At 32.4% G+C, this 14471-nt stretch overlaps 1 protein-coding gene across 27 annotated transcripts in view; it reads left to right on the top strand.

The window, feature by feature from the left end:
• Ppfia2 (PPFI scaffold protein A2) overlaps positions 1 to 14471 on the top strand; it is a 448465-nt gene that overhangs the window by 343974 nt on the left and 90020 nt on the right. For 26 of the 27 annotated variants that reach the window (XM_076853182.1, XM_076853164.1, XM_076853162.1 and 23 more), the window contains 5 exons: positions 1021 to 1155; positions 6257 to 6340; positions 6611 to 6742; positions 8503 to 8565; positions 12659 to 12750. In XM_076853182.1, coding sequence (XP_076709297.1) covers positions 1021 to 1155; positions 6257 to 6340; positions 6611 to 6742; positions 8503 to 8565; positions 12659 to 12750 — 506 coding nt within the window. Of the gene's footprint in view, positions 1 to 1020; positions 1156 to 6256; positions 6341 to 6610; positions 6743 to 8502; positions 8566 to 12658; positions 12751 to 14471 lie in introns of those variants that run through there. The other variant, XM_076853183.1, reaches the window with a different exon arrangement.

Raw genomic sequence — 14471 nt, 5'->3', positions numbered from 1 at the left:
TCTGTCTTGGTTTTGTTCTGGTCCATGTGTGTGTTCTCACCATTCTCACAAAACACAAAGTAAGTAAAATAGAGTGAATCTTGGCAGATGATTGGCCAAACATGCTCTAACATCTAGAATAAAGCTAATGAAAAGCAAAATGTGATTTCCAGTATACCGTTCACTTGTTAGAAAAATAAAATTGTCTTTATAATGATAAAAAATAATTAACATTATTGACTTTTAATCTGCATGTTAATCAGAAATTGTGCTAAACCGTTTACATGTTTGTATGATTTTATTCTAACTACCACCTCTGAAGTAGAAATGGTTTTTACACTGAATACATGAAGGAGCAAAGACATTAAAGTTTCCCAATGTTACACATCTGGTAATGCCAGAACAATAATGAAGTATATTGGGATCCAGAGCAAGAGTAGGCAAACTATGGTCCATGGGCCAAATCTGTTTGGCTGCCTGCAAGTGTAAATAAAGGTTTATTGGAACGCAGCCATGTATAATAACTTAATCATGTTTATGACTGCTTTTGTGTTACAACAGCAGACTTGAGGAGTTGGAACAGAGATCATTTGATACACAAAGCCAAAATATTTACTGTCAAGCCCTTTACAGAAAGCTTGTCAGTCTCATCTCTAGAGCCAGGACTCAGTTCTCAAACTACATTCCCTGTCCCAACTCCAGACTAATGGGGTGATTTTCCTAATTTGTTATCATGATACATCTGATGTCTTAATACTGAGTTGTATGCCATTTGTTCCAGCTTATACTCATTAGCAGTTTCTTTTCTTTTTGCTGCCAAGGGTAAGAGATTTTCTATTGTTTTTAATATGCTGAATTTTATTAAGGAAAGTGGATAAGTAATAGATGAAAGCATGATGATAATCATCACTTAGCACATTTAAGTGTGTTAGTGGCTGATTTTAAGTCTAGATTAATGGATGAAATGTAAAGCCCATAATGACTATATTTGCTATATTAACTCTGACCCTTTAAGTGCCTCTTTTACCATTCTTATTTCAGATGGAAGAGAAAAACAGACAGCTACAAGAGCGTCTCGAGCTGGCTGAGCAAAAGTTGCAGCAGACTATGAGAAAAGCTGAAACCTTACCTGAAGTAGAGGCTGAACTGGCTCAGAGAATTGCAGCCCTAACAAAGGTACCGCATTAAAACAATTAGTAGGTCCACCTGGATATAAGTGTAGCAACAATTGTCGCTCAAAATGGAATATGTAAAGATTTTCTTTAGGCCCTAGAAAAGTCAATTTTATTGATATTTATGGTGTTATTCTCTTACTTAATGAATTTTTTCTTATTGCATGTATATTACTTATGCTGACATCAGTGACCATGGGTACAAATGTAATAACTCTTTTGCCAACTTAAACATTAATAAAACAAACAATATTTCACTTTATTGTCATAGTTAATTTTCCATGGTAATATTTACACATAGAATAATGGAGATAACACTCAGTGATGTTAAATGTTTCAAATATATATACATGAGACATAACAATAGGCTTCACATAAGTTGTCATTAGAAGTTTACAAAATAAAATACAATGTTGATTTTTTTCACACTATAGAATGATAAAACTTGCTAGAAATTGGAAGTTATAGAAGTCTGCAGGGAAAAAACATTAGATAGCAAAAAGTTATAGAATTCTGCAGGGAAAAAACATTAGATAGCAAAAAAAAAGTGGTTTTTATACTTGTAATTTCTTCTGAAAATTAAAATTAATAATAATCTGAAGATTTCAACGTTTTCTACCATACTTTGGGCAATAGATTCTACAACATCTTTATAGTTTAGAATTTTGAAAACTTTATAATAAAAAAGAGTAATCTGACCCCTAACAGTCAAATGGAAATGGGATTACTTCAAACTGTACATACATTTCACTAGAAAAAAAATCCTGATTATTATTATTAATAGCATGTTGGACTTTTGTTAGCCATTCAAAATTGTACAGACATTTTATATTTTCACACAATCATTGCTGTTTGCTAATTTTTTCAGGCCATAGCAATAAATGGGTACTATAGTTATGTGAACTTTAAGTTTAAATTCTGACATTATGGGTTTTCCGAAGCAATTGGTACAGAAATAGAAAAGAAGGCACACAAAACCTACTCTCTTGAGAAAGTAAATAGTTAAAGATGAACAGTCAGCTAATCTTCCTGTTTGTTAAAATAAGGAAGTTCACTGGGTAGTTAGAAGGCAAACTTATCATTTAATTTGAAAATATTTCCTAAATTATAAAGCTTTCCAAAAATCACATAAAGCTATCCAAACATATTACTATTTTTATGTTTTTCTTGCAAATGCTTGTTTTAAATTTCTATAGCATGGATTAAGATATGTAAACTTGGCTTTTTATTTGAGGAACATAAGTAACTTTCTTAAAGAGGTTTTTTTTTTGTTGTTGTTCTAAGAATTGAACCCCAGGGTGCTTTACCATGGAACCACACCCCAAGCTCTTTTTCTATTCTATTTAGAGACAGGGACTTGCTGAGTTACTTAGGGCCTTGCTAAGTTGCTGAGGATGGCTTTGAACTTCCTGCCTCAGCCTCCCAAGCCACTTGGATTACAAGTGTGCACCTCTGTGCCCACGTCATAAAGAGTTCTTAAATATCATTATTTAGAGGGGAGGGGGATAAGTGAGTGATTACATAAGAAAAATAACTTTTTAAAATTTAGTGTATAATAGTACTACATTGATATTATCCTGACTAAAATACCAGAAAGTCAATAATCTTCCACAAGGAAACAATTTAAATTGCCTCTGATTATTAAAGACTGATAATAGACCATAATTTAAAATATAATATTTGAGTTACAGGGCAAAAATGTTCCTAAGAATTCTTTAGAATGTGTGTGTGTGTGTGTGTGTGTGTGTGTGTGTGTGTGTATATATATATATTATATATATATAAAATCAGCTTAAACCTGCCTAAAATACTGCCCAATATCCACTTTCTCTGCATTCTTTTCCTTTTCTTATCTTTCAGAAAAATTTTAACCTTCTTAAAAATCTTATAAAGCTAGGGCTGGGGTTGTAGCTCAGTGGCAGAGGACTTACCTAGCATGTGTGAGGCACTGGGTTTGATATAATAATTATATCAAATAATTTGATATAATAATTATATCAAATAAATTGATATAATAATTAATAAAAAAAAGGTACATCAACAATTTTAAAAAAATCTTCTAATGCTACAATTTCCTCTTCTCCTTTTTACTACCTTCTCTTCTGACTGGTTCTAAATCAACAACATATTTCAGATATGCAATTGTTATATTAATGACTTATTTTGGTATGTGAACTCCTTCAGTGCTGAAATTTTCTCCTGAACACATTTCACATGATATCATTTTTATAACATTGGAAGAAAAGTTTTTCATGTGTTTTCCCAAAGTTTATAGCTTCAACAGTCTTGTATTTTCTTGTCCTCTGTTCTCAACAGCTTTAGGGACTATCCCTATAACCTTCTTTATTATTTTTTTTCAATTGCAGTATATTTTCAGCCTCTTAGTATTATTGTTCAGCATAGTCTCTTTTAAAATTTCTTACTCTTTTGACTACTTACTAAAATAAAAATATTTTTGCCTAGCTTAGATGCAGGCTCCCCTCTGCTAATATTTTGAAAACTTTTAGCAATCTGTCAGACATTTTATTTGACTGGTGTCTTATTTTCTACTTTTATTACCTACCAATCAGAATTCTTGATTAACTGCTATGCATAAAACCAAACTTGAGTTTTGGCAAGTTTATTCACAATGAACCTGAAATTAAAGATTTCAGGTTCCTAACCCTATGATTTTATACCTACTTCCTTAATTCAAATGCATATTTCCTCAGCAAGGACATAATTCATCTTGAGTTCATTTTTAATAACAATAAAAAGTATCAGCTATAACATTGTAATTTAGACATGGCAGGAATCCATGTCTGAAGTGAATTTTCACAGTGTGTGGTATATGTTCAAAGTCAAGACAGGAACAGGCAGAAGTTCTAAGGACTTTCAGGACGTTTTAGAATCTTGTAGTTTTGAATAGATAGTTTTGAAAATTGAAATATTCATGTCATCTGATTAATTTCAATACCTCTAACTGCCTGTTAAAACATACTTTTGCAAGATTACATACAACTTAATAAATCTATATTATATAATTTCAACAAAATCTGAACTCATTAACTGTATTCTTAATAGAACTCTAGCTTAAATGATATTTATAAAACTATTGTTTTTCCATTAGGGGACCATTATAGCTTTCTGTGTTGTTTTTGCTCAGAAATTTGTGGAAGATGTGAGGAAAGAAATTGTTTATTTGTTATTTGTGCATGACATTTCACATTTATGAGATAAAAATATCAGAAGGAAAATCTTACAAAACATGAATACTGAGTTACAATTTATATAAACATACCAAATTTGAAATATTAAAGGCTTATTACATAGATTAAATTGGAATTTGTTGCATAAAATAGTATAAATAAATGTATATGAACTTGATAATGAATTGGTTACTGTTTTATTTGCTGCATGAGATACATATAGTCTTTATTGGCAGAGAGTAAATTTTGTTATTTTAGAATGGACTTATATAAAGTAAGATAATATAATCTGGAGTGAAAATTTATAGCCCTGAGAGAGGGTTGTGTTGATGTTAAAATTACTTTACTTGCAATTGTGACTTAAATGTTGATGTGATTTTCTATGTAATTTGTGCTTAACATACTAATACAATTCAGCTATCAGCAATGCCACATGTGTTAACACCCTGCACTCTGATAACCTGACAAGTCACCTCCAAGGCATGTAACTAACCTTAGCACTGGGCAAACTTTAGCTCACAAAGACTCTGTGCTGCCTGTTCACTTTAGGGCACAATTTTGTTTCCATAGAAACAAATCTATGTAGAAAATTTTGTAGTGGTCCTTGGTGTCATTTTGGAAAGTTCACAAATAAATATTCTTGTCCTCACAGCAATATTGACACCTTGATAATTTGAGGACTTTCAATAATTTTGAGTTTTTGAAATTCTGACTTTTTAATAATTTGAAATTTTAAAATTTCAACTTAGAGCTTAGGCAGTTAGGTTTTAGATGGATGACTACAATGTGCATTGGGAGACCAGAAGTTATCTTGTAAGTTGGCCTCCTGAGGTAACTAATTCCTGCTTCAATTGGGGAACACTCACAATATAATTCTCCCCATGGTTTAGGTTTGTCCCTGATGTCCAGAGAATAGTGTTTATAGTAAATTTTGTTCCAAATGTATTACACCTGAATTACTGCCTTGCATATTCCGCAGCATTTAGATACATTGTTATCATTATTTAAGTAATGTGATAAACAAACCAAAATACAGCACTTTAACAATCTATCAGAGACATATTCTAGTGTTTGGTTTCCCATAATTCCAAATATTACATCACTTTTTCAGAGTTGCTTTAATTCATTCTGTAGTAGTCTTTCATTGGCAGCCATCACTAACCTTCCAAACCTTAGGTTCACAGCTTTTTATTTGAGCATATCATTGTTTTTCATTTATAACCATCAACTGCATTATGTTCACCAGATATCAGTATAGTTCTTTCCATATAAAATTCTGTCTATTAAAGTATTAAATTTGCTGTCACACTTTTATTTTAAGCATTCTGTGCTATGTTCTGTTCAGTGTCAGTGTCTTTAGTTCTGATTTTTCAATTTGTCCCTCTCCTTTTCCTTGACTTGTTAGTCTGATCCAACCTCTTCTACCTCATCTGATGATTATCAATATGTTATGGAAGCTAAACTACAAGAAATGATCTCCATACGTAGGAAGGTAGTCCTACTGGACTTTACTTTCTATTGCTAAATAGAATCCATCTAAGTTTTTTCTTTTCATTTATAAAAATTATGTTACTTTTATTTATTGATAATCGACCATCTGTGCAGTTCAGTGCTTCAGGAGCTTAAGATTGGACAATGGCAGGTTTGTGTTCAAACCATGCACAGTCTGCATGTTACATTTGGCTGATTTCATTGCTCATAAATAAATCCAATGTTTTGCTGATGCTTGGATGTAACAGGCCTTTGTAGCTGACACATTTCAAGCAATGCTGTTCAGCTGCCTGTTTAAAGAAAGTTTATTTTTTGAAAACTGTTTGCAGTTGGTAGTAGCTTGCTTTACATTTTATTTCAATTTATCTAGAAGAAAGAGTTAACCACATCTTACATTTCACGTGCATTCTTCATATTTCTCAACAGGCTGAAGAGAGACATGGAAATATTGAAGAACGTATGAGACATCTAGAAGGTCAACTTGAAGAGAAGAATCAAGAACTTCAAAGAGTATGTGCATCGATGAGCCACTCCCAACTATCTGTTTATAGATTTATAGGCTACATTTAAGTAGAAAAATTTTCTTGATTACGGGTTATATTTAGAATCTTTCAGATGTGCTCTGTGAAATTTAAAGGAAAAAATGTTTCTACCAATTTAATCAACATAGACAAAATTAAATCCAGTTTAAAGCTAGCAAAGCTATAAAATCAAGCTTGAGCAGTTCTTAAATGATTTTCATATCAAATTAACTTTTTTTTTCTTTTTCTTGAATGTAAGGCTAGGCAAAGAGAGAAAATGAATGAGGAGCATAACAAAAGATTATCTGATACAGTGGACAGACTTCTGACTGAATCGAATGAACGCCTACAGCTACACTTAAAAGAAAGAATGGCTGCTCTGGAAGAGAAGGTAAAAGCACAGACGACTAGAATCTCACGAACATTTAGCAACGATGTTGTGATCATGTTTGCTTGATGTGCTGCTGCAATCATCATATTAGCAAAATGATTCATTTGCTTTCTTTAATTTAAAGAATGCCTGAAATATTCTCAGAGGAGAATTAATCATTTCTGTAAACAATGATGATGAATTTTTAAGTGATTAAAAAATGCTGCATGACATAAAAGTTTTTCACATTAGCATGTTTGTAAGAGGCAAATGTATTAACATGTGCTGTGCTCTCATGATGAAATATTTTATTTATCTTTTCCTTGTATGTGAAAAAAAGAATGATAAGACAAAACTCAACACTTGGGAGATGGAGATCTGACTTTCAACAACTCATGTATCTCAAATGACTGATACCTACTACCAGTATAAAAATTGCAGTACAAGAGTCTGTATTGCAAACAGAACTTTTTTCAATATCATTGGAGGGTTTAAGAACCCAATGTTTTCAAATGTATTGTTTCAAAAAAGGTTCATCTATCTGTGAGGTCTGCTATTTGATTCACAACTATGTGTCCCATTGATAGCTGGCAGTTACCAGACCAGCAAGTTATGTGAGATGATTGCCAATTCCAGAGCATAAACAAAGGTAGGGGTTAAAACCCAGGTGCATAAATCATTATGGAAACTAAGTTTGAATGCAAACTCTACTTTATCTTGACATTTTTCCTGACACATAAAAAAATTAGGAAAAATGTTTCAATGAAACATTAATTTACCCACTAGAAAACTGTAAGGCGTGCTCCCTCCCAAACAACTCCAAGTACATGGCTGATATGGAATTAGTACATTCTTGTTGAATTTTACTCAATACTTCGAAGAGACTGCATTATTATTATTATTAATTATTATTATTATTATTATTATTATTATTATTATTATTTTGTAGTCCTGAGGAACAAACCCAGAGGTACTTTAACCCTGAGCTACATTCTCAAGCATTTTTCATTTTTCTATTTTGAGACAGGTTCTCATCAAGTTGCTAAGGCTGGCCTTGAATTTGGAATCCTCCTGCCTCAACCTCCAAGTAGCTGGGATTACAGGCATGCACCGCCATACCCAGCAACAATGCATTATTTTAAATCATGTTTTGTTGTACTAAAAGTACAAGGCTTTTAACATAGTATTTTTATGACAAAGATTCTTTTAATTATCTATGCAGTTTATTTTCATTTCTTTACTACTTGTAACATCAGTTATTAAATTGCTATAACTTTTTTTTTATTTCTCTAATAATATAACTATTATTAGAAATATGAAATGTGTTGGAATAGAAGTCCCAAAAGTAAACTTTTAAAAATTTGACTTAATGATTTCTTCTTTCTTTCAAAACTGAAAATTAGTTTATCTGAATTCTTTAAAATATCCCTGGCTAATATTTAGCATGTTACTCACTATTTCTCATTTGAAGAATTAACTAATTATATCTAATTTCTAGCTGGGATTACATGTATTATGACAAAAGGCAAAATAAATAGCTTAAAAGGTAATACTTGTTCCATTTATCCATACAAACGTTGCAAAATAACATTTTCTACATAAATAATATATTTCTCAACAATGCTAAGATATCAAATTTAAAGATTCCATTAATCTTCCATAGAAAACAAGAATAGATTCATCAAGGAAGGAATATAAGGAGATCTTTGAGTGTTAGAACATTAACCTACATATTTGAATATTTTCTGCTTAATTTATTGCTAATTTCTCTTTTTTTATAGAATGTTTTAATTCAAGAATCCGAAACTTTCAGAAAGAATCTTGAAGAATCTTTACATGATAAGGTATTATGGATACATTTTTTCCTTATTTTTCTATTTTACACTGATGAATGTTTTGTTGTATAATAAATTTGAAAATAAATAATTTTAGGATGTAATCTTTTGAAAACAATTTTAATGTTTGTATTATACCTGTAGAGAAGTTCACAGGTATATATAGAGATCAAATGAGTTTTACTATCCAAACACACTAAAAATCAGTACTCTGGAAGCTCCCATCATGTTAGCTTATAGTCACTCCTCTTTCCTTTCCTTAAAGAAAATAACTATCTTGCTTCTAACATTACAAAAGTGTCCTGGTTTTTGACTGCCTCAAATGAAATAAAAATGTATGAACTAATTTGTATCTACTTTTGAGATATTGTTTATGCAGAAATATAAATACCAGTTATTTATAATAATTGTACTAAGTTATGTATTTGCCAACATGATCCTGGTTCCAAAGTAGGTGAAATTCGAATTGAAGAGAGAACACCCCTTTATAAACCATTGAGGATTCAGGGTAGCACATACCAAGCGCCAAATGAACGAAGTGGATGAAGATAGCTCTGGGAAGGAAAGATCCATACAAGGCTGCTGTAGAGGATTCCTCAGGGAGGGGGGGCTCCACTAAAGAATTAAGCAATGGGAGGACTGTGCTGCAAACCTTTCCAACACCATGCATGCAATGTGATCTATAGGTGCTTGGGAGGAGAAGTGAGGAGTGTGAGACCTTAAATAAAAATGGGCACAGTAGTTTGGAATCAATTCTTTCTGTTGTAGGATATTGAGCATAAGATTAAGGACCAGATTGTGAAATCTTAAAAGCTGTAGTTGGTAACGTGTCTTTTCATACTTTATTAATCTTAGTTAATTAAACTTGCTAATTGAAGAAGTGATCTATAATTTTGTGCTGAAAGAGAGATAAAGGAATGGATGGAGACATGAGGGGAAGTAAGGAAATGAAAGAAAGGAAAGAACAGAGGCAGGGAAATAAATAGAAGAAAAGGGAGAGAGGGAGGAAGGAGGAAGGAAGGGAGGAAGGAAGGAAAGAAGGAAAGGAGGGAAGGATCAAAGTTCTAGAAACAGTATTGCAATGCAGAAGGATTGAAAAACATGGAAGAACAAAGAAAAGACAGATCAATTCTACAGGACACCATACATGCTAATTTAAAAATAATCATTTGGCCCCATTATCAGGATGTTGACAGTCTCCTGATTGATAGGTATATTAGAGCAATATAATATGGCACATGAAGATAGCATCTAATTCCTTCTGAATGGTTGATATTGGCTATATAGAAGAGATATTATAGTAAGATTTCAAATACATATGGAATCTTGACAACTAGCAAGAGTAGGGCATTCAAGGTACAAGATAAAGCTTATGTAACATCACAGAAAAACCAATGATGGTTGATTAGAGAAATCATCAGACCTTTGCTGTGAGTGGTATGTGTTTAGAGAACTAGGTTTGACCAGATTGTAAATTTTGGACTTGATCTTGATATGCTGTGCAATGTTATTCAAAGCTCTGTGTGCTCCTGGCAAGATCCCCAGAACCCATTCCCCACCACCAACCCAAGCATTACAGCTTCCACAATCTGCCCAAGCAACCGACATTATTAATGATTTTGAGCTTGCATTCTTTTTTATACCAGTCTTCAGAGAAGGTATTCCCAGGTCATACCTCATTTCTGTACTATCATACCCCATAGCTGAGCATATTCACTAATCTGACCATGTCTATAATTGCTCAGATTTCCACCCCACCAACTATAATCGCAGTCCGTTTTGGAATATCCCTTGTATGCACAACCTCTTTTTTAAAATTTCTTCTTCATTATCCTTATCTTCAAAATTTGAAGTCCCTTGAGCTATCCTTGTAGATTTTCCCTGTCAACCCCTTAAGTAAACCTGATCTCATAGATTGAAACACCACCTACAAATTGAGCATTTTCTAACTCCCTGAGGGAGTTTGTATATTATAGTGATAACTCAATATGTACACTTGGACACCTACATCTCTCAATGTAACATCTGAGTCTTCTACCACATCCTCCCCTATACACATAAGCCAAACACCAACACCACCTAACACACCTTCTCAGTTAATCACAAGTACAACTGCTTCTAGTAAATGAAGTTAGAAAATTTGGAGTTATTCTTAAACCCTGTTTTTATGTTTCACTCCATGTTCAATTATAGGCAAATTTTTAGTTCTGCCATCAAAAGCTAGTCAAATCTATCCATTCTCTCCCAAACCCATTCTTGTCCAAGCCATTATATTCTAATAAATATTTTTTGAATATTGCCAATATTTTTTTTCTTTTTTTGGAGGGGTGGGGTGGGGTAACAGGGATTGAACGCAGGAGCACTCAACCAGTGAGCCATATCCCCAGTCCTATTTTATATTTTATTTAGAGACAGGATCTCACTGAGTTGCTTAGTGTCCCACTTTTGCTGAGGCTGGCTTTGAACTCGTGATCCTCCTTCCTCAGCCTCTTGAGCCTCTGGAATTATAGGCATGCACCACCTCACCCAGCTTAAAACTGCCAATAATCTTCTTTTTTTCCTGTCTCCTACTTCCTTTCAACAGTCCTTTGCAGAGCTACCAGAAAAATCATACTTCTCTCAAAAATTCTACCTATCTCAGAGTAAATAAAAAACAGCTCCCTATCTCAATCAAAGTAAAATCTAAAGACCATCATATTGTTTACAATGCCTTTCAGAACTACCCTTTCTGAATCCCACAAAGGTAGTTTTCTATATCCACCCCATATTCATCTTTCTCCTTAACTTCTCAAACCCATCCCGCTGGACACTTGTCCTCCAATTCATGAAATATTCTTCCAGTTAGGGGCAATTACACCTGCTTCTCTTTCCAGCTGCAATGCCTTTCCTAAGATTTTCCCCTGTTTTCTGTACTATCATACCCTTCTTTAGGTCTTTGCTCAAAAATTTTATAAGAAAGTCATTTCATGACTCCATTTTCTTCCTAATAACATCCTATGCCCCAACACATTTCATTTATTTAGGGTTTGTTTGGGGGGAAAATAAACATTTAGTGTGGTAAATTAAAGGAGGGCAAGAAGTCTGTCATTATACTTCTATATCTTAAGAATTCAATGCATTTTTTTTCTGGAAAATAATGAACAAATGAATTAATGAACTCAATAAGAAACTATTGGCTATTTTTAAGCAAAGCAATTATTTTACCATACATATATTTAAAAATGATATGACCAGCCAAAGAATATGTAGGGAAAATACTGAAACTGGCAAGATAATTCAAGAGAAAAGTCAGAAGAATTTGGAGTGAGATAGTGGTTTTGAATTGCAAGGGCAGATAAAAGAACATGGTGAAGGCTACATTTTGATTAAGAGTGTTGAGAAAAGAAGGATGAATCAAATAAAATGCAGACACTGGCCACTGAAACAGGAAAACAGCCTTAGAAAATCTGAAGGATACATTTAAACATTTGTAATAGTATAAAAGTTATAATCATTAATATAAAATTAAGTGGTTTTGTAGCATTTAACTAAGAAATATGACAACTTCTATCATAAATTTTTATACTGAAATATATAATTTTAACCAATGAACATTATCAGAAGTACAAATAATTGTACAAAATAAGCCAAAAATTGTGTTGTTAACTTTTCTATTGAAGTGATGATTGGTTTCTGCTAGTTCTTTTAATTCAACCTTTTCCTTTACCCACATGTCCATCAGTCCTCAGAGAATAGCAAAAATCTTTGCTCACTACATAAATGGTATCTTTTTTTTTTTTTAATTTTTGAAACAACTTTTTTTCTACTAGGTATTTGAAGTGATATTTCCATAACTGGTCATGATTTTAATACTTTTGTAAATTTGCAGAGATGAAAGACTAGTAAATGCCAGGTAATGTAGGTAACTTTTTATTAATTTCTATTATTTGTATTTTCATTACGAGAGGAAATTCAGGCATAATTTACTATCATGTTTAATAATCTTTAATCAAAATATATTTGTCATTTTCCCTTTAAAAAAACATCAATTTGGCTTATCATAATTAAGTGTTGGTAATATTGGCATATGATTATCATCTAAGTAACACTTTTTAATTTTTAGGAAAGACTAGCAGAAGAAATTGAAAAGCTGAGAGCTGAACTTGACCAGTTGAAAATGAGAACTGGATCTTTAATTGAACCCACAATATCAAGGTAAATATTCTATTATAAGTATTTCTATAGTTCACTAAGAGTCATTATCAATCTTCTCTGGTTTCATAACTCTAAACTAAAATAGATATTTCTTACTGCTCAATAGTCATTGCTGTCCTTTGACTCTTTGCTGACTTAATTTCTACATTCAAAAATAGCTTTTCTGATTTAGAAATTTTTTCTGTGCATATTCAATAAAATGAGCATTAATTCCTTTTGTATTCTGAATTCAATTATAGAAATAGAAATATATATTAAATGATTTTTTTCTTTTACTTTTTTTTGGTACTAGGAATTAAACTCAGGGGTACTAAAGCACTGAACCAAATCCCCAGCCCTATTTTGTATTTTATTTAGAGACAGAGTATCTCTGAATTGCTTATCACTTCCCCTTGCTGAGGCTGGCTTTGAACTCACGATTCTCCTGCTTCAGCCTCCTGAATCACTGGGATTACTATATACAGAGATTACAGTCCATTCTATGAGAAGACACCAGTCCCTTTCTCTACATGTGTTCAATGTGGAAACATGCAGAAGTATGTTCAAGGCTTAATGTGAGGGAACAAATATCAGTGACCATGGCCACTTAGCTTCTATTTTGTTAAAGTAGTTACAAATTAAGAGGCAAGAACAAATTGCATATGTGAAATGAATTTATCCATACTCAGTTGTTTTCAATCACTACTTCATTGTAAAGAAAGAAGCAATGGGCTGACCCTTGGCTGAATAGTGACACAGGTTGATAGATGCACATGTTAATAACTTACACACAGCTTTCTCTTATGCTTAAGGCCTTTTATTTAAGTTGGTAAGAAGCTCTATTCACTCATTTAATCCTCTATTTTGCTAGACAATGCAGAATAATGCCAACTGTTTGCGAATTTGGCAACCTCAGACTTCTAAGAGAATATTTTCATTAGTAGTGTGTCCATCTAAAGAATGTCAACTCCTCAAAAGCAGAAGTGTGGGTCTGTTTTCAATAACTATTGTGATCTCAGCACCTAAAACATGTCCTGGCATGTAGCATGCTTTCAATAAATACTGTTCAATGAATAAATGAATGAATATCTAGTAAAGCAAGTTTCAGTAATAAGATAAAAGTCCAAGTGAAAAATGATACTAAAGAATTTTATATTCTTTTCAATGAAAGTAGAAATAAAAACATTGTTTAGCATTTGAGTATCTCTTCAATTTAATATGAAAAAACAGTTCTCCAGGCACAATGACATCAAAGAACTTTCAAACATATAAGTCATTAATTTAAAAAATCATGCTTATTTTTAAAATTCTGATTTTTTTTACTTTTAAAAATCCAGTTTGATTTTCATTAAAAGTAGATCTATTAATTAAATTATATGTATTCATATGGTATTGGTGGGGATAATGATGATGAAGAAGGAAAAGAGCTGATAAAATATCAAAGACTAAGTATTATCTAATCAACAAATATTCTAATAGCATCAAATTGTCATTTTCTTGTCTTTTTGGACTTATGTCTGTGAAACAGAGTTGTAGAAATCTAGAGTTGAAATCTAGGACTTTGTCACTGCAGTGAGTATTTGTGACTAACAAGGTGACATTTACCTACAATGAAGGGTCAGGGGACCCATGCAGAACAAATATTCTCTGATGCAGCAGATGGTAGTGGAAAAAACACTAGAATCAGAGTAAAATGACCCACATTCCTAAATTTCAGACAGACAATTATTAGCTGTTTGATT

The sequence above is a fragment of the Callospermophilus lateralis genome, chromosome 4, assembly GCF_048772815.1.
Source record: "Callospermophilus lateralis isolate mCalLat2 chromosome 4, mCalLat2.hap1, whole genome shotgun sequence".
NCBI classification, from domain to species: Eukaryota; Metazoa; Chordata; class Mammalia; order Rodentia; family Sciuridae; genus Callospermophilus; species Callospermophilus lateralis.
Note: the sequence above shows the minus strand (reverse complement) of the source record. Positions and strands in the feature narration are given on the sequence as shown.